General features: G+C 38.9%; 2 protein-coding genes across 2 annotated transcripts in view; one reads left to right on the top strand and one right to left on the bottom strand.

Annotated features, from left to right (window-relative positions):
• asic4a (acid-sensing (proton-gated) ion channel family member 4a) overlaps positions 1-10205 on the top strand; it is a 76145-nt gene extending 65940 nt beyond the window's left edge. Inside the window, exons 6-10 of the mRNA XM_023402638.2 lie at positions 1770-1923; positions 4265-4356; positions 4532-4611; positions 5201-5311; positions 6071-10205. Of these exons, the coding sequence (XP_023258406.1) occupies positions 1770-1923; positions 4265-4356; positions 4532-4611; positions 5201-5311; positions 6071-6196 (563 nt within the window). The 3' untranslated portion in view covers positions 6197-10205. The remainder of the gene's footprint in view (positions 1-1769; positions 1924-4264; positions 4357-4531; positions 4612-5200; positions 5312-6070) is intronic.
• An 834-nt stretch (positions 10206-11039) lies between these two features.
• Positions 11040-19671, bottom strand: LOC111652396 (chondroitin polymerizing factor, non-catalytic subunit-like). The gene is made up of 4 exons (XM_023402648.2): positions 19161-19671; positions 17228-17792; positions 15465-15647; positions 11040-15283 (listed from the first exon to the last, which is right to left on the bottom strand). The coding sequence occupies exons 1-4, from the start codon at positions 19448-19450 to the stop codon at positions 14021-14023; spliced, it is 2301 nt and encodes a 766-aa protein (XP_023258416.1). The 5' UTR covers positions 19451-19671; the 3' UTR covers positions 11040-14020.
• Positions 19672-21498: the final 1827 nt, after the last annotated feature.

Below are 21498 nucleotides of genomic sequence, written 5' to 3'. Positions count from 1 at the left end.
GTTCCTGCATAAGTGAAACCCCCCACCCTCAGCTTTGACTCAATCTCAGTCTCCTGCACCAGACATCGTGACTGAACAAAGGTGCCTTGGTTTCAAAAGCATTACAGTTGCAGTAGAAAAAATAATTTTTTTATAGGCATGGCTGACATATAAGTACAATTATCATCTCTCAGCCAAATAAGCCAGAAATTTAATTATGTCTCTCTTTGCTGAATTCAAACCCCATTTAAAATATGGCTGAATGAAATCTTAGATATATCTTACAAGAATGGGTCATATTCATGTGGTTCATATTACTGAATCAAATAGTGTGAATAAATTCATCCTCCATAAAAGGTAAAAAAATTAAAATATAATTTATATATTTATATTGTAAAGGTGTTTTGTACTTACATCAGACAAAGAATATGTGCCACTGTGCTCCTGCATACAAATAACCTAATTGTTAGAGTTACATAATACATAAGTCATCAAATTATAATTACTGCTTTCATTGCTCCCTCTGCCCGTTTTTGTTTGGACTGAATGCATTTAGAATTTGAAAACAGAGACTGGAAAAAGCTATTTACTCCCCTGTGTACGTAGTGTTGCTTTAGAGGTAGAATTATGAATTTGTATTTCTTATTGTGTGAGCAGTTCATGTCTGCATGTTAATTGGGTGGAAGCTCAGGTACCATTTGCAGAGCCCTCACTAGCGCTTACTGTACTTCATAATTTATTCTCCAAGCAAATGCTGAAACAGAATTACTGTAAACACCATCAAATATAGATAGACTAACACATCTCTTAATATTGTCATATTTATATTGTTCTGTTAATATCATGTGGTCTGTTTTTAATTACTGCCAGAGAACTCCATAACAGCTGACATTACCTGACATTTTGTTGCACATTTTGTCCATGGAATGATTTTGTAAACGATTGATTCATGATTTAAATGCTATAATGAATTTGTTACATCAGAATAACCAATACAACTGGGAGAAATACTTAACTAATAGCAGTTTTATGGACATGGAAGTAATATGATTTAATGATGCTGAGTGCTGGCACATAATATTGCTTCTTCTCACTGGCCACAGAGAGTAGGCCTATATATGTACACACACACACACACACACACACACACACACACACACACACACACAATTGTACTTATTTGTAGTTACACCACGACTGCTTACTAAATGAAACAGGGGTTTGTGCTTAAATTATCACTGTAATGAGAGTTAACAGTTAATGTCATAGGGTTCTTAAGTATTGTTGCTATGGTTACCCATAGTCTAATTTACATTGTGCATACATTTAGAAAGCTGGTTGAACTGTTTACTGGTTCTATATTTGAAGTGGACTGACATATTGTTAAGTGTAACAGACACCTGCCAACCAATCAGATACGCATCATTTCTGTAGTCATGGTATGAACTATATTAATAGACAACTTTAAAGCTGCACCAAGCAATATTGTTATATTTGTAATTTAATTATAACCCACTTCTGCAGAACTCTAGATGTTAGCATATTTTAGCTAATTGTTTTAGTTTTATGGCCCACAACTTAACGGTTTTTTGGGGGGTTTTGGTTTGCTGTTTACAATTTTTTTTTCATTTACTTTTTTTTTTTTTTTTTTTTTTGAAGATGGAGATAGTTTTTGCCTCCAGATCATGTGCAGTGTCTAGTATGTTTCTCTGGTAGAGTGATTGCCAAAAAATCAGCACTAAACTGATCCAGTCAATATCTGTTAAACCACCGTTTCCATTGTGTTGCAGCACAGCTACAGAAGAACAGTGGGGATACCTGTCCATGCGAGACGCCCTGTAATCTCACACGCTACGGTAAAGAGCTCTCCATGGTCAAAATCCCCAGCAAGGGCTCAGCTCGCTATCTCTCCAGGAAATACGACAAGTCAGAGGACTACATCAGGTATGACAAGGAACCTTCAACAAGACTAAACTCACTTATGAGCAGTGATGTGGGGCTCAATAAAAAGGACCATAAAGTATGACCTCCAATCTGTGATGACAAACAGACAACCATAGATATAAACAAAAATCAATTCCTGTTCATGGAGGCATCAATTTATATTTTTGCCTCGTAATGGGATACTGATTGTCAGGTACCAGTATATATGCATAATGTTTTAATTTACTCTTAAAATGGTAAATATTTGTTGTACTCTGCTATAAGATTCAGAGATTTGCTTTTTCTGTCTGTCTTTCAATTGAACATAAAATTAAAGTCCCACTGCCAGGAGGCATACCAGGCAAATGATTGGGGCCCCCCTAAAGAATCTGGGAAAAAGTGGCCTGGCCCACTTGGCCCACTTGTCGGGCCCCAGTGATGTGTGTGTCTCTCCAAGAGAGACGTTGTCAACACAGTGTTTCACATACATGGGGTCTACTTGGGTGGTATGTAGATAAAATCACTCAGTTTCAACTTGGTTAAATCTTACATTAAAATCTCATTTCACCTTTTTCAAACTGACTGATTTTTGGTCACACAGCCCGTATGCAGCCTGCATGTGAGGCATTTAGGGGACATAAATTGTAGCTATAGAAAATAACCTGGGTCACACTCTCCCCTCTAAACCGCAGGAGTCTCTGTCTGCACGTCAGTCACAGCTCACAAGCCGCACCACCCACCACCACAAGTAAATCCTCAACCTGTGAAGATCTCAGTTACAATTTCACATATTGCTCCTGTTTGATGTTACATATTTACATCTTGTTCCTCCTCTGTTGTTCAAATACTCAGGTGTTCGTGTGTGTGTGTGTGTGTGTGTGTGTGTGTGTGTGTGTGTGTGTGTGTGTGTGTGTGTGTGTGTGAGAGCGTGCGCACGTGTGTGTGTGCTTACGCACACACAGGGGGTGGGGGTTTGATGGGATTCTTTGCCTGTGCGCCGACCCCCCAGAGTCTGTGATCGCCACTGCACAAAATAAAACCTCTTGCAGTAATGTTAACTCCATTAATTTTCATGTGATTTTGGTGACCTTGTAACAGATTTTTAGTACCACCATTAGGCCTGAATTTACCCCTGAAAAACACTTCTGAGTGCCTTCAAAACTAATGGCCATTTTTCATAAAATGAAGATCATAAATATCCAACACAATATATTAGACCTACACCAGATGAATCTGAAAGTTTTAGGTGACCCTGTGACCTTTCTAGTGCGACTGTCACAGAAAAAATGCTACATCAAAAAAATAAATATCAATTTAAAATAAAATATCATGTTCTAATAAATAGATTATGAAATGTACTCAATGCAAAAATGATCCCCAGAGGATGAATCTTTTTAAGTATGTACACTCCTGTAAACCAAAATGTGAACTTTGCTGACACAGTATCTCATAATCTAATCTCCAAGGCAGATTTGCAGTAAATTTGGGGATGAACTTCCTGACCTACATGGCTTTCCCTGTAGTGCCCCCTTAAGGACAAACCATTCCTAAGGTTCTTAGAATAGCACAGTCCATGAAATTTTAAGTTTAAGTCTGTTCTTGACATAATAATCTTAACACAATGTCTACTTACTTGTTTTTTCTGGGGCTTGTTCAGTATCTGCCATCTACTCAGTACTAATAAGTATAAACCATCTGCTGATGAGAACTGTGAAATGCAACTGAGAGCTCTACAAAAAAGCTAACACGCTGTGTTAAGATTTTTTTGTAGAACGTCATTATATTATTTCTTCTGTCCAGCACACTGTCAGGTGTAATGAACATCGTAACTTCTACCACTAACAGGGCTTTAACTGTTAATCCTGTTCTACAATATGTTTTATGGAGCATTTGCTAATATTTTGATGATAATATATTCAGTGCATTGACAATGTGCTTATATTCTAATTCCTGTCGGTGCCTAATCATCGGGCGTGCGGTATACCGTAAACACGCCTAACTCAAGGAGCTCATGGTGCCTCACAATGCTTAATATTGCAAGACTTTCTAAATCCAAAGAGATCAGAGACATACTGGTGACGGAGCACGCTGTCAGTGCTCCTTCTGCTCATCTCAGTTAAACCCTGAAACACCTCATTATCTTACGGTTGCTGGTTAGATCTGAGTTAAGCGCTATAGGCCTGACAATCCCATCATGACAATTTACACAAGCACAAAGATGACTTGGTATGGTATTTTTTTTTTATCCAAATTTGTTAGATTCGTTATTGTCATTATTATTATTATCATTATTAAAAACATCACAAGTGTATTTCTTTTTGTTTTGTATGCCATTCACACTGTTGTTCACTTGTTTTTCCAGAGACAACTTCCTGGTCTTAGATATCTTCTTTGAAGCTCTGAACTATGAAACAATTGAGCAAAAGAAAGCCTATGATGTTGCAGGTTTATTAGGTAAGATCACATTTTCCCTTTCTTCTGTTTTTTGAATATCAAATAGACTTGCTGGTGCAGAGCGAAATGTGTTGTTATAGTAGCAGCAATCCCTTTTCATTGCCATTAGCAGCAAACAGGAACAGCTTTGGCACCGTGTCCATTGTGCTTTTCCTTAAGTACTATTTCCTTTCAGGTGACATTGGCGGTCAGATGGGCTTATTCATTGGAGCCAGCATCCTGACAATCTTAGAAATACTGGACTATATCTATGAGGTAAAGTGTCTGTGGAAGCCCACACACATCAGACAATCACAAAATGAAATCAGGCTTACAGTTGCTGTGGTGTAATTAGTAATAATTAACAGTTATTGTGCTGCTGTCTTTCACAACCAACAGTCACTGTTTACAAAACACATTAGTGCTCCATCATTTATTCTAATTTTCCTCAATATTGACTCTTTTTGATTTTTTTTTTTTTTTTAAATGTTAAACACTCAGAGTCTTAGTGTCTCAATGTTCTTCGCAGTCGTACTCATCAGAAAATCTAGTAGTGCAAATGCTATCACATATTATGCATGTGAGAAGTTTCATTTCCAAGCAGGAGAAACTAATATCCGCTGTGCTGAGGAGATGCTACTAACTCTGATCATGAAATGAACTCCTGCTTCAGCTGGATCCCCTTTAAGCCTTCGAGCCAGCTGCCTGCTGACTGCCAAACATGTATGAATAAAGGGAAGTCAGAGGGAGGAACTTTAATGCAGACATCATGGTGAATAAACTCCTCACTCTGCTGTGTCTCTTGTCTCCCTCCCTCATCTCTGCTCTTTCGCCCTCCCTGCTGTTGTGCTCTGGGTGAAAGCAGGTGATCAAGCATCGGCTACAACGTCTGCTGAGGCCGCAGAAAGAGGAGAAGAAGAACAAGCAGCAGACCAGCACTGTTGCAACAGTGGGTCTGGAGGAAATGAAAGCAAAGGTACAGCACATACTGTACCACAACAAATGGCGCTTGTATTATTTTAATGCCAAGTGTACAACTTTCCCTGCAGCACTGTAACAGCATTAGAAAACGAGACAAGAATAATTCAGGGGAAGGCAAATTAATATTTTTCCATTCCTACAATAATGAAGAGTGTAATGTTCCTAATTAATCTCCTCCAGAGCTCAGAGTTATATTGCGCGACTTTTTCTCTGAACATTAGACTTGGATGCTGTTAGACTTTGGCTAACATTTTGCTGTTCAGTTTAGTAGTAGACACCGAACTAGCTCAGAGTACGGGCAGAAAACCCCAGTATTAACAATTCACTGAAAAATCATTCAAACTAACCTGGAGGTGGATTAGGAAGGAATTCACCTCTTTATTAATTTAAAACATTTATACACAGAACTTCAAAGTAATTTACACTCAGCCACTATCTACTCAGCTAGACGCCGGTATCTTTCTCTCTGAAACCACAACCAAAGCTGCATCTCTGACCAAGTATAAGCGTTGCACACACACTGGCTTACACACTGTATTTAGCAGACTTCCCCTTGCTTCCAGTCTTCATGTTAAGCTAGGCTAGCCACATCCTGATTGTAGATTTGTATATAATGCACAGAATAAGTTGTTATTGGTCTTCTCATCTGACTCTCAGAAAGAAAGTGAATAGGTATATGTCTCAAAATGTTGCAATATTCATTTAAAAAAAAAATTTTTTTGAGTCAAATCACATTGTCTTCTACTTCCAACAGGAGCCTAATGACATGACACGGAGTCACCCAGAGGGGGCGTACGCCAACACGATTCTCCCCAACCACCACCACCCTCACCACCATCACACTGGACACCACGGGGTGTTTGAGGACTTTGCTTGCTAGAGCCAGCCGTTGTTTCCAGTCCTGGTGACAACAAAAGATATGAGTTGTCTGTGTTGAGCTCAATCACAGACCCTTGGCGTTTCTGTCGTTCCTTTGCTGTCACCAGTGAGAAAGCTACAGCCAAAGTCAAACACCAAACTTGTGCTGCTAACAAACCACTTGTACGTGCAGTATGTAGGCACAAATTGGACACAGCTTTTTCTTTTCTCTCTGTCTCTCTCTCTCTCTGTCTCTCTCTCTCTCTCTCTCTCTTTCTATGTCTCTCTGTCTCTGGATGGGACCCCTCTCAGCGTTGACCTGCTTCATGTGAGAAGTCAGGCAATTTGTGATTTCAGGACCAATTTTTGGTACATGATCACTTCAAGGGGACCTGTGGAGGACTGCATGTCACCTTGATCCAGTTTATACTCAAAAAAAGGAAAAGTATAATTTATTTATTCAGCTATTTTTTTTTTCTGTCTGCATCCCTCCATTTATCTCTCCTCAAACAATCTCTCCTATTTCATGGAAAACACACTGTACCATAAGAAACCCTTACACATTATAAATTATGTAATTATTTAAAGAGATACTATGATCTATATGTTCTATATTGTATACAAGATGAGAATACTTGAGCAAGCAAATCTTATTCGTGTTACATCCACCTGAAGTATGAGGGGAATAATTTAGGCTGAATTGTATGACCTTGGCTTAGAAGAGCTAGGAGCATCTTCCCACATGATAACACTTTGTCTGGTTGTGGTTGAGGTGTTAGAGAGTAGCACTGTACTTGTACATAAAGTCCAACTTTAAAATGAGAAAGTTCTAAAAGTTCTGTTGTAATTGTTGTTGTTTATATTCAGTTAATATATAGCTTAGGTAATATTGATTTTAGTTATTTCTACATTTTAGAAAAGACTTTTATATGACAATAGCAATCACGATTGTAGCAATTACTGTACACTTACAATCATCAGATATGTTAGACCGCCACACATCAGTACATCTGTCCGGGTAACAGAAATGGACTGTATGGATCATGACTATTATATTTATCATTTCCTTTTATATGTCCTGCTTTTTACCAAACTGTTTAGTTGTTACCTAAACATTTTCCAGGGCAACACACAAATCTTTTGCAAATGGATGAGCAATGGATGATGTTTTCAGTTATGACATGGTTGTACGTAAATTATTCTTTCTTATTTAATTCATTTCTGCCCGCCATCCCACTCTTCACTTTGGTTAGCATCATAACTTTAAGCTGACATAAGCATAGACACAGAATTCAATTTTTGCCAAGTCATCTCCTTCAGCTGTGAGCCAGAACCACTGTAAAAGTATAGCAGCTATTTACAGTGTAGGCCTGGCATCAATGTGTGTGTTTGTTTGAATGTGCACTTTAACATTTTGCACACATGACTGAGCACATTAGACTGACGTGGTTTGGCTGAGCTGATCCGTGGTTTTTAAATTCAGAGAAGTTAGGAAGAAAGCTCGGAGAGTTTTATTGCAGTACTAAGGTTTTTCTCTAATAAATCCAGTTCCACAGCTGCACAGAGGAGTGTAATGTAAACATTGCTCTGGAGGATGAAATATTTATATTGATTTCCTTAAACCTAAAAGGGCAGGGCAAGGACACCACAGTTTTCTAAGAGCACAAGTTTGCATATAGCTGGAATAAAAATGGAGACCTTACATTAATTAATTCATAGTGACATTGGTCCTCATGATGGAAGGTCAGCTTGCTCTGTAGCCGTCTTCAGCCTTTTCCACTGCATGAACTTAACAAACTGTTACACAACCAGACCTCTCAAGAACTTGTGAGGATTTGGTTCAAGGTTCTTCCTTGCATGAATCTTTTCACATTTGGATTTACACTGTTAAAAAGGCAACAGCAGTACCAACTATTCTTTGTCATATAACATAAACTCGGAAGGAAAGTTACGTAAATGGTTATGAGACAGACAGTGATGGAGGAATTGCTGCAGATATTGACACTAGGACCAGCACAGGCCAGTCAGTGATATGACGCCAAAACTTAGAGCCACTTCAAAGTTTTTCAGTTGTGCTGCTCCACATACATAGATGCGGTCGTAACATGGCAGTTACTGTTGTTGTGTTTGTTGTAGTCTCACACATCTGACATCAATTATAGTTGTAGCACTTCTGGCAAACCCCAAAAGTACCTCGAATTCACTTAAACTTCTTGGACAATGCTGAAAATTTGTTCCAGGAACTTTTCCCCAAAACAGATGAGGAACAATGGAAACAAAAGCAGAACCTTTGACAACGGCTACATGTCATGTTTCGTTAAGTTTGTGCAGTGGAAAGGGCTTCACTGTGGGTTACCCACCTAACAGTTAGTACTGAAGTTCTAAGACTAGCTGGACAAACGAGCTAACGTAGCATGACCTGACACCAGTTAGTTTGGGCTTCATAATGTAGTCTCTTTTCATACCCTTTTGCTTTCATGACTGGGCTTCAATCTAAACTTATGCTACAGTCAGACTTGCCTTGTTTTTTGCAAGTATATGCTCAGCTCACTTAACTGAGAATCAAGTATTCAGAATGATGTTTGATGAACTCTGACCTGCAAAATGTTAAACTCGTTGCATTATTGGTGCGTTATAATTTCTCTTGTTGTCCCATCATTTATTTATATATTGGCCTATGTTAAGATAAAAGCAGCATAACAGCTAACTCAGCCTGATTCACATTCAGTTGTCACATGGGAATACATGTTCTAAATCACAAAGCAAATGCTTTTATCTTGGTTAAGATGTTTAAAGCATGTTCATAATTTGCTATCTTGCTGGAATTTGGTCTTGTAAGTGTGAAAACAGACACCACATATCTGAAAACAGAGTGTGAACAAAAATTGTTGGACTAAATTTTCTTCAAGTTACTGCACAATGCCAGTGGCAGACAATCCACTTTTAACATTTGTCTGGGAAATGTATGACATACTTCAAATCACAGGTTACCATGTTTACAAATGATGATGTAATTATTTTTCTGTTAATTTGATTGGTGCATTCTGTTGCCACAATATCGCTATACATCACTTTTGCTCACAGTGAGATTCCACAGTCCTCCATCTGTCAAATCCCCTCCTCCTGTCAAGTAATCATGTGCTATACATGGGTGTTTAATATTCATAATCATGTGTCACTTTGACATTTTCAAAAGGTTCCCAATCACAGTCTCTGATGGCATCCTGTACAGGCTCTGCATAACAATCTGCTCCTCTGTCATCAATAATTGTAGCTATCCTCAGACAAGTCACAGGGGCTGGTGTGCTGAGATGAATACAGGGCTGATTTACCACTGTAGAGTTTAGTTTGAATGGTATAGCCTGGAGTCGATGTAGAAAAGGTTTTTTATCCTTGACATGCTGTGTTTAGCTGCACTGGAAAACACAACCTGATTCATTCTGTATCCAAAAGCCTTTAAAAACACAGATGAGTTGATGTTATAACAGCAGTCTGTGTGAGGTGCCACAGGACTGAGAGGTGGGCAGCAGGTTTTTACTGTAGCAGATGGGACAACTTCCCTGCTTGATAACATGTAGCTTAGCTCACATTCCTGAGATTCCTCGAGCCTCTGCTCTAATCTCCCGTCTTGCACAGCTCTTTAAGTCTACCTTTTTATAGCTCCATGACATTCAGCCTGTGTATGCTTATTACATTATACATAAAAATCAATTTAATCCAACCAGCCAACAATGTTAATTTCTGAATAGCTGCTATTTGTCCTTTTTTTTTTAGCTGAATATTTTTAGCTGAGACCTGAGAGGTCATCTGAGAAAAGTATTAGTGCAGGGAGATGCAAGCAGCTGTCAGGAATTCATAAGGAATTTCATCCCATATCTGACAGAAATGGAAATGGACCATCACTGCAGTAACAAGAAACGCTTACATTTTGTACAGAAGTGTGATCTTGTGATTATATCCTCTGTTAGAACACATTTTATAAATGTTAAATATGGTAAATACGATGACCATTAAAGTTTAGATAAAAACCAGTGCTTTCTAAATATAGAGCCAAGTTCACTTTGTAACTCCATGTTGTCTATTTTTCTGTACAACACACCCGTTCCACCCGTTTTAAAGCCTTTCCACCTCTTAACATAGAGACGTAAGAAAATGGTTTACAAGGTTACTGGAGGCAAATGAAGACATCTCAAAGGTTAGTTTTATGAAGACAAATCACACAGGATATTTGAAGAGGTGTCATTATCTACTTAAAATGTGATTTATTAGCCATTCTCCTTATAGAAAGTGTGTAATTCTGCTTTAAATACCCTCCAGGTGAACCCAAATTGTTGTGAAAAAACTTCATTTTCTAGAGGACTTGAAACAACTGTGTCCCCATGTAGGAGGAGAAAGTCCTGGGATCCAACGTAAAACGAAGTACAAAATAATGACTTACAATTAAGTCCCATCTGCTCTGTAGTTATGTGGTTTTACAGCATGCCTCAGGGTACTGCATACGGACCCCTGAAATAACTAAAGCTGTAATTAAGGTTTCAACATTTTCCCTGTTTTTACCCAACCCCAGACATCAGGAATACCTCAGCTCTGACATGAGAGGGAATGTTAACTGCAGCCCTTCTGAGCACATGCTGAGAGCATGAACGTGATAACCATATCGTTTGGAATCATAATGTGATTTCTAAATGTTTAGCAACGCTGCTCACCTCAGCAACCAGCAGCCAGCGCTGGTCTAGGACCTGTGCTGCAGACGGTAAACATGCTCTTCTGCTGACACCTAAAGGACAAACTGGATTTTGTAGCTGCAGCACAAAAGCTACTCTTTTCTCCTCCTCCTTAAAAAGATTAAGGATAAAAAACAGGCATTTCTATATTCAAATATTCTTTATTTAAAAATTACAATAATTCACAGTTCATTGGGAATTACAGCACAAAATTAAATATACTGAGCATGAATTAAAATGTATTGCTTTGGTTATAATAGTACCCATATGTGTAAAATAATGTAAACCAATGGGTCTAAACATAAATGGAAATTAAAAAGTGGAGCCTATGTATTGAAACGATTTAATTGATTCAAACTAAAAAGGAAATACATACATTTTAAATCGTCTTCATGGTCAAATTACATGATTTTTAAAACACAAAATACCAAGTAAGATACAGCATATGTTTGATTGTGTCACCAAAACAATAAAATATCAATTGTGTCAATAAAGCTAAAAAAGGCTTAAAAATAGTGTCTATAAAATATTTATACATGTACAGAGAATGTCATGAAAGCCTCTGTTAGTGCAGAAGTATTTCAAATCTGCATAATTCATAAAGAAATGACAGATAAATAAGTTATGGACAAAATACTTGGAGACTTTGCTCAGAGATGGTGGCTGTGTTAACAACACCGGGTGATTAATCTGCCACACTCCCTTAATTCTAGGCTTGTCATGTCTATAGAAGGCAAAGACGATGCAGATCACCACAACTTTATATTGTAATCTCAGCCATCCATCTTTCACAGTGGTTTTTGCAAGATTCGATTTCCAATTCCGCACATCACTAGCATCATTCTCAACAAAGAATCAAGGTGAACATTCATGTCACAGTGAAAGACTGCTCTCGTCAAGAAAGAGATGCGTTATAAAATGAATGCAAAACGTGAGGAACAACTGACCAACTGGTCTGTGTTCACACAGCAGTAAATACAGTAAACACTGTGTAGGATCACCACTGTGGATGTAGTGTTTCCAATGTATACTATCCAATTAATGTTAAATAAAAGTACTCGCCTTAATCTTTATGCATTTCAAAGTAAATTTGACGACAAAAAGTATCTGGTGTCAGCAGAATACATTAAAGGTCTTGTCAAAAGACATTACAGTGTATTTACTCAGCATTAAACAGAAAGGATGAGTCTTAATTTATGTAATGTCATGAATAGTATTGTGATATACATTATTTGCAGCAAATGTCTTTGACATTAAAAGTCCTGTCCTCCATCAGACATCTGTCCAGTTGTGTTATCTGTGATATTGCACATTATAAACTGCTAATAACTGTTTGGTGCGAAGTACCGTTAGCTCCACCACTACTCAGTAATGTGGAAAAGGCCTCCCACTTGACTGTACTGCAACTGGGAGAAAGCAGCCAGCTCAGTAAATGGAGGCCAATGACACCTACACAATTTCTTTATAATACAGTCAAAAACACTTTGGAACAGTTAAACATTTCTAGAGTCTAAAAACTGTCTACACTTGTTGACATAGAAAAATATTTCATACATTCGTAATTTCAGTCATTTCTAAACTTATTAAATTACATTTTAAAGTACCACTTTCTTCAACGAGGACACTTGAAAAAATAAAACACCTGGGCAATTGCTTTAAACATTTACCAAGGCAATTTTTTCCCCATTATTCAGAATTTTCCTCTGCCTATACGTGTAAGAGAAATTTTGCGACATCGAAAAGTTTCAAACAGAAAAATTAAACTCAAATTAACACTGCTGGTCGACAAGGATAACCTCTGAGGACAAACAGTAGATATTTTCCAGGAACCCCTTCCCTGCTTTGAGGCACATATACAACTGGTGGATGATTGGGACCATTTCCAAGTCTCCTATTAAAAATGTTAAGTGAGTAAACCAACAACCCCTTTCTTATATAGAAATTTCTTATATAGCTATTCTTATAGCTATGTAACTTTATGCACAGTGAAAGAGAATATCTCCCACCTATGCAAAGCTATTATTCGTGTTATAATAAAACCAAGTTCCTAGTGAAAAACATCAAATGTGCAACACCTGAAGATAATTTCAGAACAGCCAGCGTATGAAAAGTCAGTGTCAAGGCACATAAAGATGTGCTTCTGAAAATACTCAAATCAGTAAATATCAAAAGCTCAATGTTTCAATACCATTATATGAAAGGGCAAACAAACTCTGATGCAGTATACTGCACTAATGTTTATCTATTAGCGCTATACATCGAAGCTCCATTTAAAAATATCTTTGATATTGAAATGAAATCAAACAACATTCTATAAATGTGAAAACTTGCTGCTAGTACTTCTGATCCCACTGACAAGAAACAACCCACTAAAGCTTTTTGCCATTTTGAACTCGCTGTATTAGTTCACTTGGTTCAATCCCCCACCCGCATACAAAACCATTAGCAGCTCTACTCAGCACACTGGTTCAACCAAGCCTATTATATGCCAAATTGTAGAGAGTAAGGTATGTTGTCCAGGGGTTGTTGACACAAACCAAGGATAAAATCCCACAAAATATTGGAATTTCACTAGACATGTGGAGAGGAAGACGACACAGATGGATTGCCTATGTAGCCCCCGTAGGTTTGGTGGACACCTTAACCACAAGAACTGGAAAAGCCAACAGTACCTCTGGGCTCTGCTGCTTTGGGTTTCTGCTCTCTAGTGGTCAAAAATTGTTTAAAGCAACTTTTAAAATCGTCAAGATTAGAAAAAGCATTTGGTTATAGGTACTCATCTGTTTGGACAAGTATTGTAAACATTTATAAAAAAATAAAAATAAAAATAAAAAAAAGGTTTCATGAGGAATGTACTGCACTCGTTTTTCCAAACTAGCTCAAACCTCTAACAAACCAAATAACTCTTAGTGAACACTGAAAGATGGATCATGTCAGACAGGTTCACGTACAACGTAACCACGTCTCCAAAGGGTTGAGTTTAGGGCAAAGGTAAGGGTTAACTTATGGGTGGTACTACATGTATTTCTCCTGTCTACCCCATATTCTAACTTGTTACAACGCACACACAGCTTTTAACATCCATTTAAACAAGTGCAGGAACAGACATTTCAACAGCATTTTCAAGTGCTGTTTCCTTGTTCTTGCTCAAACAGCAGCATGGCGAGCTGGGAACGAGAACCAAGACCTTCCAAGTTGCTCTGAACACATCTATGATAGATGTCCTCACTGAGTCGTGGGTTGCAGGCTTGGTAGCGATACTGCTGGTGCAATGCTGGCTCTACTGCTCTGAATACATGCAGACCGGAATATTTTACGAACATGTCGTAGATGTCCATTGTCTCTAGAATCTCCTCATTCTCTTGGACGTCCGCCACCATTCGCGTGCGCGTTGCCATGTAGTCCGAGTTGTAAAAACATGACTCTTCAAATGACCTGCGGTCAAAATGGCCTGCATCCTTGACCAGATCAATTGTGGCTGGATGTGGCTGGTTGTGATAGGCCACATTGGGGTTGTAGTCCTGGAAATGGATGGGGAAGAACACCTGCCAGTTGTTTATGGAATTCATGCGGCAGCGGTTCAGAAATTCAGAATTTATATTTGTGTTGACGCTAGCCAAGAAGAACAGCGTGTCGACTGGGTGTTTCTTTGAGATGATGTCCATGAACTTTATCTGGGATGGTGTTTCTGTCTTGACACTTATCCATGGGATTTTCACTGTGGGGTATTTGCGTTCATAAGCATTAATCTGAGTCTTCACACTGGCAAATATATCATTCTGGTTAACCTGCTGTGCTTCCACTGGGTCATAAATAAACAAGAATGTTAGGATAGCATTTTCGCTGGTCTCAAAGGCATTTGAGGCAAAGACTTCGAGGAAATGGTCAACAAAGTTCCGGTCCTGCAGAGTAAGAGGTATAATAATGTGAACCCTTGTAGCTTCTGTGACATAGGGCATGGGAATTATCTCTATTTGGCTCAAAGGTCGCACCAGATGAACCCTCTTGGTGATGGAACGGCTGTGACCTTTCTGATTAACCACCTCCAGCTGAAGATCCAAGGTGTACTCCATGCCCCTGATGGGGTCAAAGCGCCTGTAGCCATTAATCAGCTGCTGTTTCTTCAGGTGTAAGACGGGCTTGTACTTCTTGTTCAGCTCTCCTACGGCGGTGTCAATGACATCAGCCACATCCATTCGATCAATGCCGTGCAGCTCACACTTGGGAGAGCCGTCAATGCATGAATATATCTCTTCCTCTGTAAAGTATTCCCACTTCAGAACTTCAAATCGAGTTTTGGGCTCAAAAGGTGGATTGATCCCAACTGGCCACTGGGCACTTCGGTTGCCTTCAAAAGCAACCACACTCACATTCTTTATTTCTGCCTGTAGAAACACAAGAAGTGTTCAGACCTATACAGTTACCACTCTGCCATTGACAAAACTAATGCAACACTAAAATTGTTACATTCTGGACCCACAATAGTGGAGGCCAGGAGCAAAAAGAGGCCAGGTTTTATTTTTGACTGAACCCCGGGTGAATTGTGACACTTGAAGATCAGCTTACCTGCAGCTTAGCAATCTCATCGTAAATCTTCTGGAGTTCAATCTCAGTGAAGTATCTGTGCAGCCGATACATCTGCTCAGGGTCAGACACTGGATGGACGGTCAGAGCATTCTTAAAATGTTCACTCTGCTCCTTACTTGGATCAGAGTTTTTTCCCAACTCATAATGATGGTACTGAAGCCCCTGGGAGGAAACAGAGAGATCTTTACATGCTTAATGTTATTCCAAGCTTAGTTGTTATGCTGCTGTACTCCATTCAAACAGACATTACATGCTATCCAGACTGCATCTTGGGCTCATTTCCACTGCAAACAGACTGGTTTCAACCATAATTGCATAGTGAAGTAAAGACTGGGATTCATTTTGTAAGTAGTACTATTGTTACACAACTACAAATTTTTACTGTCAAGAGTTTTGCTCATTTTCAGGAACTAAATTTGTTCTAGTAATATGAGGTATAAGAGATGCTTTATCTAATTAATTTCACCACTTTATATATCTATAGACTATGATCACTTCGGCCTCAGGTTAAAAAGCAACAGTTTAAACGTGAAACCTAATGACACAAATGATACTGGCACCAGAATCCCTCTTAAAGACACAGTCATTTAAACTGAAAACAGAGTAACCACCTAAGGAGCTTGAGTGATTAAAAAAAAGTGAATCCAATCTGATCAAGCTATTAAAAGAACAAAGACTGGAGACACCGCTTAACTGAGCAGTGAGGCCACTTTTGCAAATGTTTGCCAACAGCTTACGGCTTGTCATGGTACTCTTAGTGAAGCATTGTCCGTACCTAATTGTCATCAATGTTCTCTCTGAACAGAAAAATTGATGTCTGGCTCTGTACTCAAGCTGATTTCTTCACCCATTCCAGGGCTTTTAACTTTCCCCTGCTTTTCTCCCTTATCTGAGGGGCTCTGCTGGAGCTCTTCTGGCTCAGGGAACTTTAGTTAACCATGCAAGTCACTCTCATCTGTGAAACAAGATGGTTTCCTACTCTGGGTCATGGCCAAGGAGGAGAAAATGGCAGCAAAAGACATGTACGAAATAAGCCAACAACAATATCTACACCTGAGTGTATGGTGTATGAATGGCAAAGCCACATTTTGTGATAGTTTTCTGTAACAATGTATTTTCATGTCTTTACAAAGACTACAAACTGTCACACGGAGGAAGCAAATTGATGCAGCAAACAATCGCCTCAAAGGGCACTGGGACAAGGCTCCACAGATCAAGGCTACACAGAGCTTGTTTGACCTTAAATGCTAATGACATTACAGGAGCACGGCATGTTGACCCACAGGGGACTTTCACACCATTGAACCCAGGCAAGGCTGAACTCAGATGTGCTCTGCTTGCCTATTTACCTATTCCACGCTGCTGCTGGAGCCATGGAAAAAAATGAAAGGCTAAAGGGTATTAGCAATCTACTCTGTAATATAAATACCACCTCTGTGCTAGCATGGTAATTACACTTTTATATGGCTGTCTGTCAATTTTAAGTGCTGTCCCAGAGGCAAAGCATGATGTCTGCCATGACAGTTTTGTTTTTCTGTCAAGAAGGAGAACCCCTGCTGTAACCTGTCACACAGCTGTTCTGAATGACAGTCTTAGAATGTTTTTTCTTTGTAGCTCCACATTCATTTTAACTATGTTCCTTTCTTTTCATCATGAACGATTGAGAAACAGCCTTATGAATTGAAAGAAAACTGTATTAATGAAAAGAGATGTATGTAAGGTGAAGAAAATACTCGGCCTACCTCATACTCGCTGACACAGTTTGTGTTTGTGTAATCAATGATGCATCTCCCGAGCCACTCATCAGGCCTGGCACTGAGGATGTCGTTCCTACAGTTTTCCAAGAAGGGCTGGAGTCGCAGGAGCAAGGTACGTGACACAACGTACCCGAACCCTCCGTAGCAATACTTCCCTTCCATCTCCCCACCTATGAACTCCTCAGGACTGCCCATGTAAAGTTCTCGATCCATACTCAGGTGATTCACCAGGGCTTTGATCCTGTCAGCTTCTGTGTAGGTGTCATCTTGGACAAAGTAAAACCAGTCGTATTCATTGATGTAGTGGTCTAAAATGTATCTGATGGTCTGAAACATGTTCCATATCAGTCTCTCGTCTCCATGAGAGACCACAAACATGCCGTGAGGGACTTTGCGGTTGCGCATGCCGGTGAAGAAGATTACGGAGTCCAGGTGATGGCTAATGGTGCGATTGACAGCTACGCCCATGGTGTTAATTGTGTTTTTGGATGTCAGGACCCCAACAAACAGACGCTCTCGCATCCCCAACTCTGTGCTTATGTATCTAGCCCTGAAAAAGACATCAAACAGCTACTGAATATTTGTGCTTTGAATAAAAACTGTACAAGACAAACTTTCACCAACACTGAACAATGTTCCAATTTACTGTCACACCAAAAGACACAACTTTGACCATTTTGTTTCTGTAACTTTCAGGTTTAGCTTATTATCAGATTCTAAAATCAATGGAAATAATAATGACTGAAAAGTTTATAAAAGGCATAAATTTGACTAAATTTGTGGTTTTGTCCACCAAATTTAATGGAAATGATTGACGTTTTTAAATATCCCCACAGACTAAAAAAACTCAAAACTCTTTGGAAAGGTAAACATGCAAGAACTTGCACTGTGATTCATTACTTGCACCACGACCAAACCTATCTTTTATTTCTCTGTTATGCTGTACATGAAATCAATTATGCCTCTTGTTCGAGCTGCAACTATTAACAGATTGAAAGAAAATTAATCCTCATCTATTCTGATAGATAATCTAAATTCTTTCTTTTCAAGCAAAACTGTATGTGTGTGAATGTGTTGCTTTTCTTTCCATACATGATAGGAAATGAAATGGTTTTTATTGTTGGTTGAACCAAACTAAATTGAACACACCGGTTTGGACTCTGGACATTCCATGAACAAACCAATCAATTAATCAAGAAAGCAATTGTCAGATTAATCGATAATGAAAATATACTTAGTTTCAGTCCTACCTCTTAATGTACAAACTGCTGCATGGCACAGGTTGCCTATGAAACCTGGGGGCTTTAACTCTTGCACATCTGAACTCAGGAGAACTTTTCTACAGGGAAAAGACTCTTTCTCAGAAATGTAATGAAATGCAACCATTTGGGGTGTGTGGGATAACATTCGCACAAGGGCTCTATCCAGGAAATCTTGGAAATGTTTGCCTGTTTACGAAGAAAATGTTAAAGCACATATCCTTCAGTGTGGAGACATGGCACAAAATATGTAGTTATTCTAGGCTATATGGCAGGGCCTGTTAGCAGGTAGAAACCAGCAGAGAAAGTGGGGCAGTTGACTTTATGCGGTAATTTGATCTTGGCCAATAAGATCATGGAGAGGAAAAAGCCTTCTGCATTACACTTAGTTATGCCTGCCATTTAGTTTTCTTTTGTTTTATTAGCTTTATGTTGCTACTGTTAAATCTCCCAGCCACCTGACAACCAGTGACACCTGCACACCTGATATTATGTGGACAAACACAGTGACTGATTTATCAGTCATTATGACACTGCGGCCTGTTGTGCTGTAATGTATTATGATGTGACCTGTATTCAAAACAAACAGAAGTCATATACTGTCTGCCCACTTACAGAAAGTGTTCATCCGTTTAAGCGAACAGGCATGTGAAGCTTACCTGAAAACTTTCTTCGGAGCACTCTGTGGGACTTGTTTATATGGGACTATTCTTGGTTCAAAATCCTCCTCGGACTCCACATCGTTGAGAGTCGAAATGGAGTTAGGCTTTCGGGCTCCTTTGAGCTGTCCATCCTGACCCAAAGTCACATCCTCACTCTGTTTACCGTCTAGATAACACGCTTCTTCCGACCAGTTTACACTCAATAAACTCAACGTGAACCCTAAAGAAATACCGATTACCACCGGGCCAACCGACCGCAGGACAGAAATAAACGCTGAAAATCTCATCTTGTGCGACGGCTCTTTTCCCCCACAGTCCCGCGTCGCTTTAAGAGTCCGAAGAGGCCTCTGGTCCGGGATAGGTCAACTATACATCAAGTCAGACGCGAAGCAGCCGTATCCACGCTCCACTTAAGGAAAAGATGCAGCTTCTTCCTCAATATCTACGCTGGATTCTTACGTGTCAGTATTGCGGTTACCTGGCTCCTCCCCGGCCAGACGTAAGAGGAGGGTCTAGCTCAGTGCTGTGTGGATGAATACATGCTGCGCAGAGCGGAGGGATATTCAACAAGACTTAAGCAGGGGAAATGTGGACGGGAACGCAACCAAAGCCCTCTGTGTCCCTCTGCCTGTGATAGACTGTTTATTTAAGCTATCATATTTACTAATTTGTGACAGACAATGTCATTTTTTCTGTGCTGCTTTTTCTTTTTTCTAAAAAAAAGAAAATAGAAAATGACAAATTATATAAGTTATTAAATTTGTTAGTAACATGCCTTCATTCACCTACAATTCTTAGATATTTGTACTTTAGGCCACTTGAGATTTTCATTTCATACCATTGTATTAGGCTACTTGCACTGAGCTGCAGTTCAGAGGGAAATATTGCTTATTATTCCACTGCATTTATTTAACTTTAGTTCCTCGTGACTTTAAAAATTACGATATTCTAGATACATTTATTTATGTATTTTATGTATCTCTGTTTCTACTGTTGCCAGATAGTCCAAGACAAATTTCCATTTAATGCAAAATGAATAGACAATACAGTTTTTTTTTCTTCATTGAGCACTGACACTTTTGATATGTAAAGTACATTTCTCAATATTTACATACTTTTATTTAAGTCACATTTGAAATGCATGGCTTTAAATGGATAACTACTACAAAAGGAAGTAAGTACTTTCACCACCTCTGGGGAAAGGTATGCACGTTATACCTTTGTGGATGAACACAGAGGACCTTCATTAAAAATCACCAGTACCACAGCAGTTTTCACCCATTGGCCTCACCCTATATAATAACTCCTCTCTAACTGTTGGGCACTGACACAGGAAACTGATAATTATTACGATGCACTGTTATCAAAACACTTAAACTCAATACTCTGCTGTTAACCTCTATTCCTAATGTTTTTATCACTTTCATTATGATGTACCCCTTAATACAGTTCCTGCCATTTTTCCATTCTCATTGTATATTTGTGGGCTTGTAATATGTAACATTCGTAACATGGTAACCCTGATGCACATGTAAGTCATGTCGCAGTAATATTCTAATACAGTATAGCATCTTTTTGTGCATCTTTTTCATTCCTCATAACTTTCTACTGTTAATGTGCACCTGCTTTGTTCTACATTCAGTATTTTTCTTATTTTCATTTTATTTTCCCATGTATGCGTAGCCTATTTGTATGTTTAGATAAGATAGAACTTTGTTTATCCTGAATGAATCTCTGAAAGAGTATACATAAATAGTTTATATGTAAATATCTACACATAATTGGTAAATGAAATAAAAATAGATATAAACGTTATACAGGTGTAGAACAAGGGAGATGCAAATGTTAATAGTAAATTCGGTTTCACAGAAAGTGTCAGTCTCATGCAGATCACTGAGACCACCATCCTCCCTCTGAGCCCCTGACCCACACAGACTGAGCAGCACCGACAGCAGAATAAGAGAGCTCATCATTATGCATTCACAGGTCTCCAGATTGGAATATTTTCAGAGTTGTCATGTTTTAACACAGTCTTCCCATTTCAGTCAGATTAATGATTTGAAGTGTTTGTGATTGGCTGTTTAAACAAGATACGGAGAGATGAGTCAATATTGTCTTATGAGATCATGCAAGTACTACAAGCTGGTGAGGTACTCTCTTTGTATACAATGCACGGAGTCACAGCAACACATGGTGCATAAGCTTTTTTTGCAGTTATTAGACAAAGACCCTGTAAAATGCACATATCCTTCTGAAAGGAAAATAAGCTTATCTCATTATATAAGTCTAATTTAAGTGATGAAACTTGTTTCTTCACTTCATGTCATCACTTCTC

The sequence above is a fragment of the Seriola lalandi genome, unplaced genomic scaffold (assembly GCF_002814215.2).
Source record: "Seriola lalandi dorsalis isolate HSWRI2012SDOR001 ecotype SW California unplaced genomic scaffold, Sedor1 jcf7180002053973, whole genome shotgun sequence".
Classification (NCBI taxonomy): Eukaryota; Metazoa; Chordata; class Actinopteri; order Carangiformes; family Carangidae; genus Seriola; species Seriola lalandi.
The sequence above is the reverse complement of the archived record's forward strand: the minus strand, read 5'-3'. Positions and strand labels throughout refer to the sequence as shown.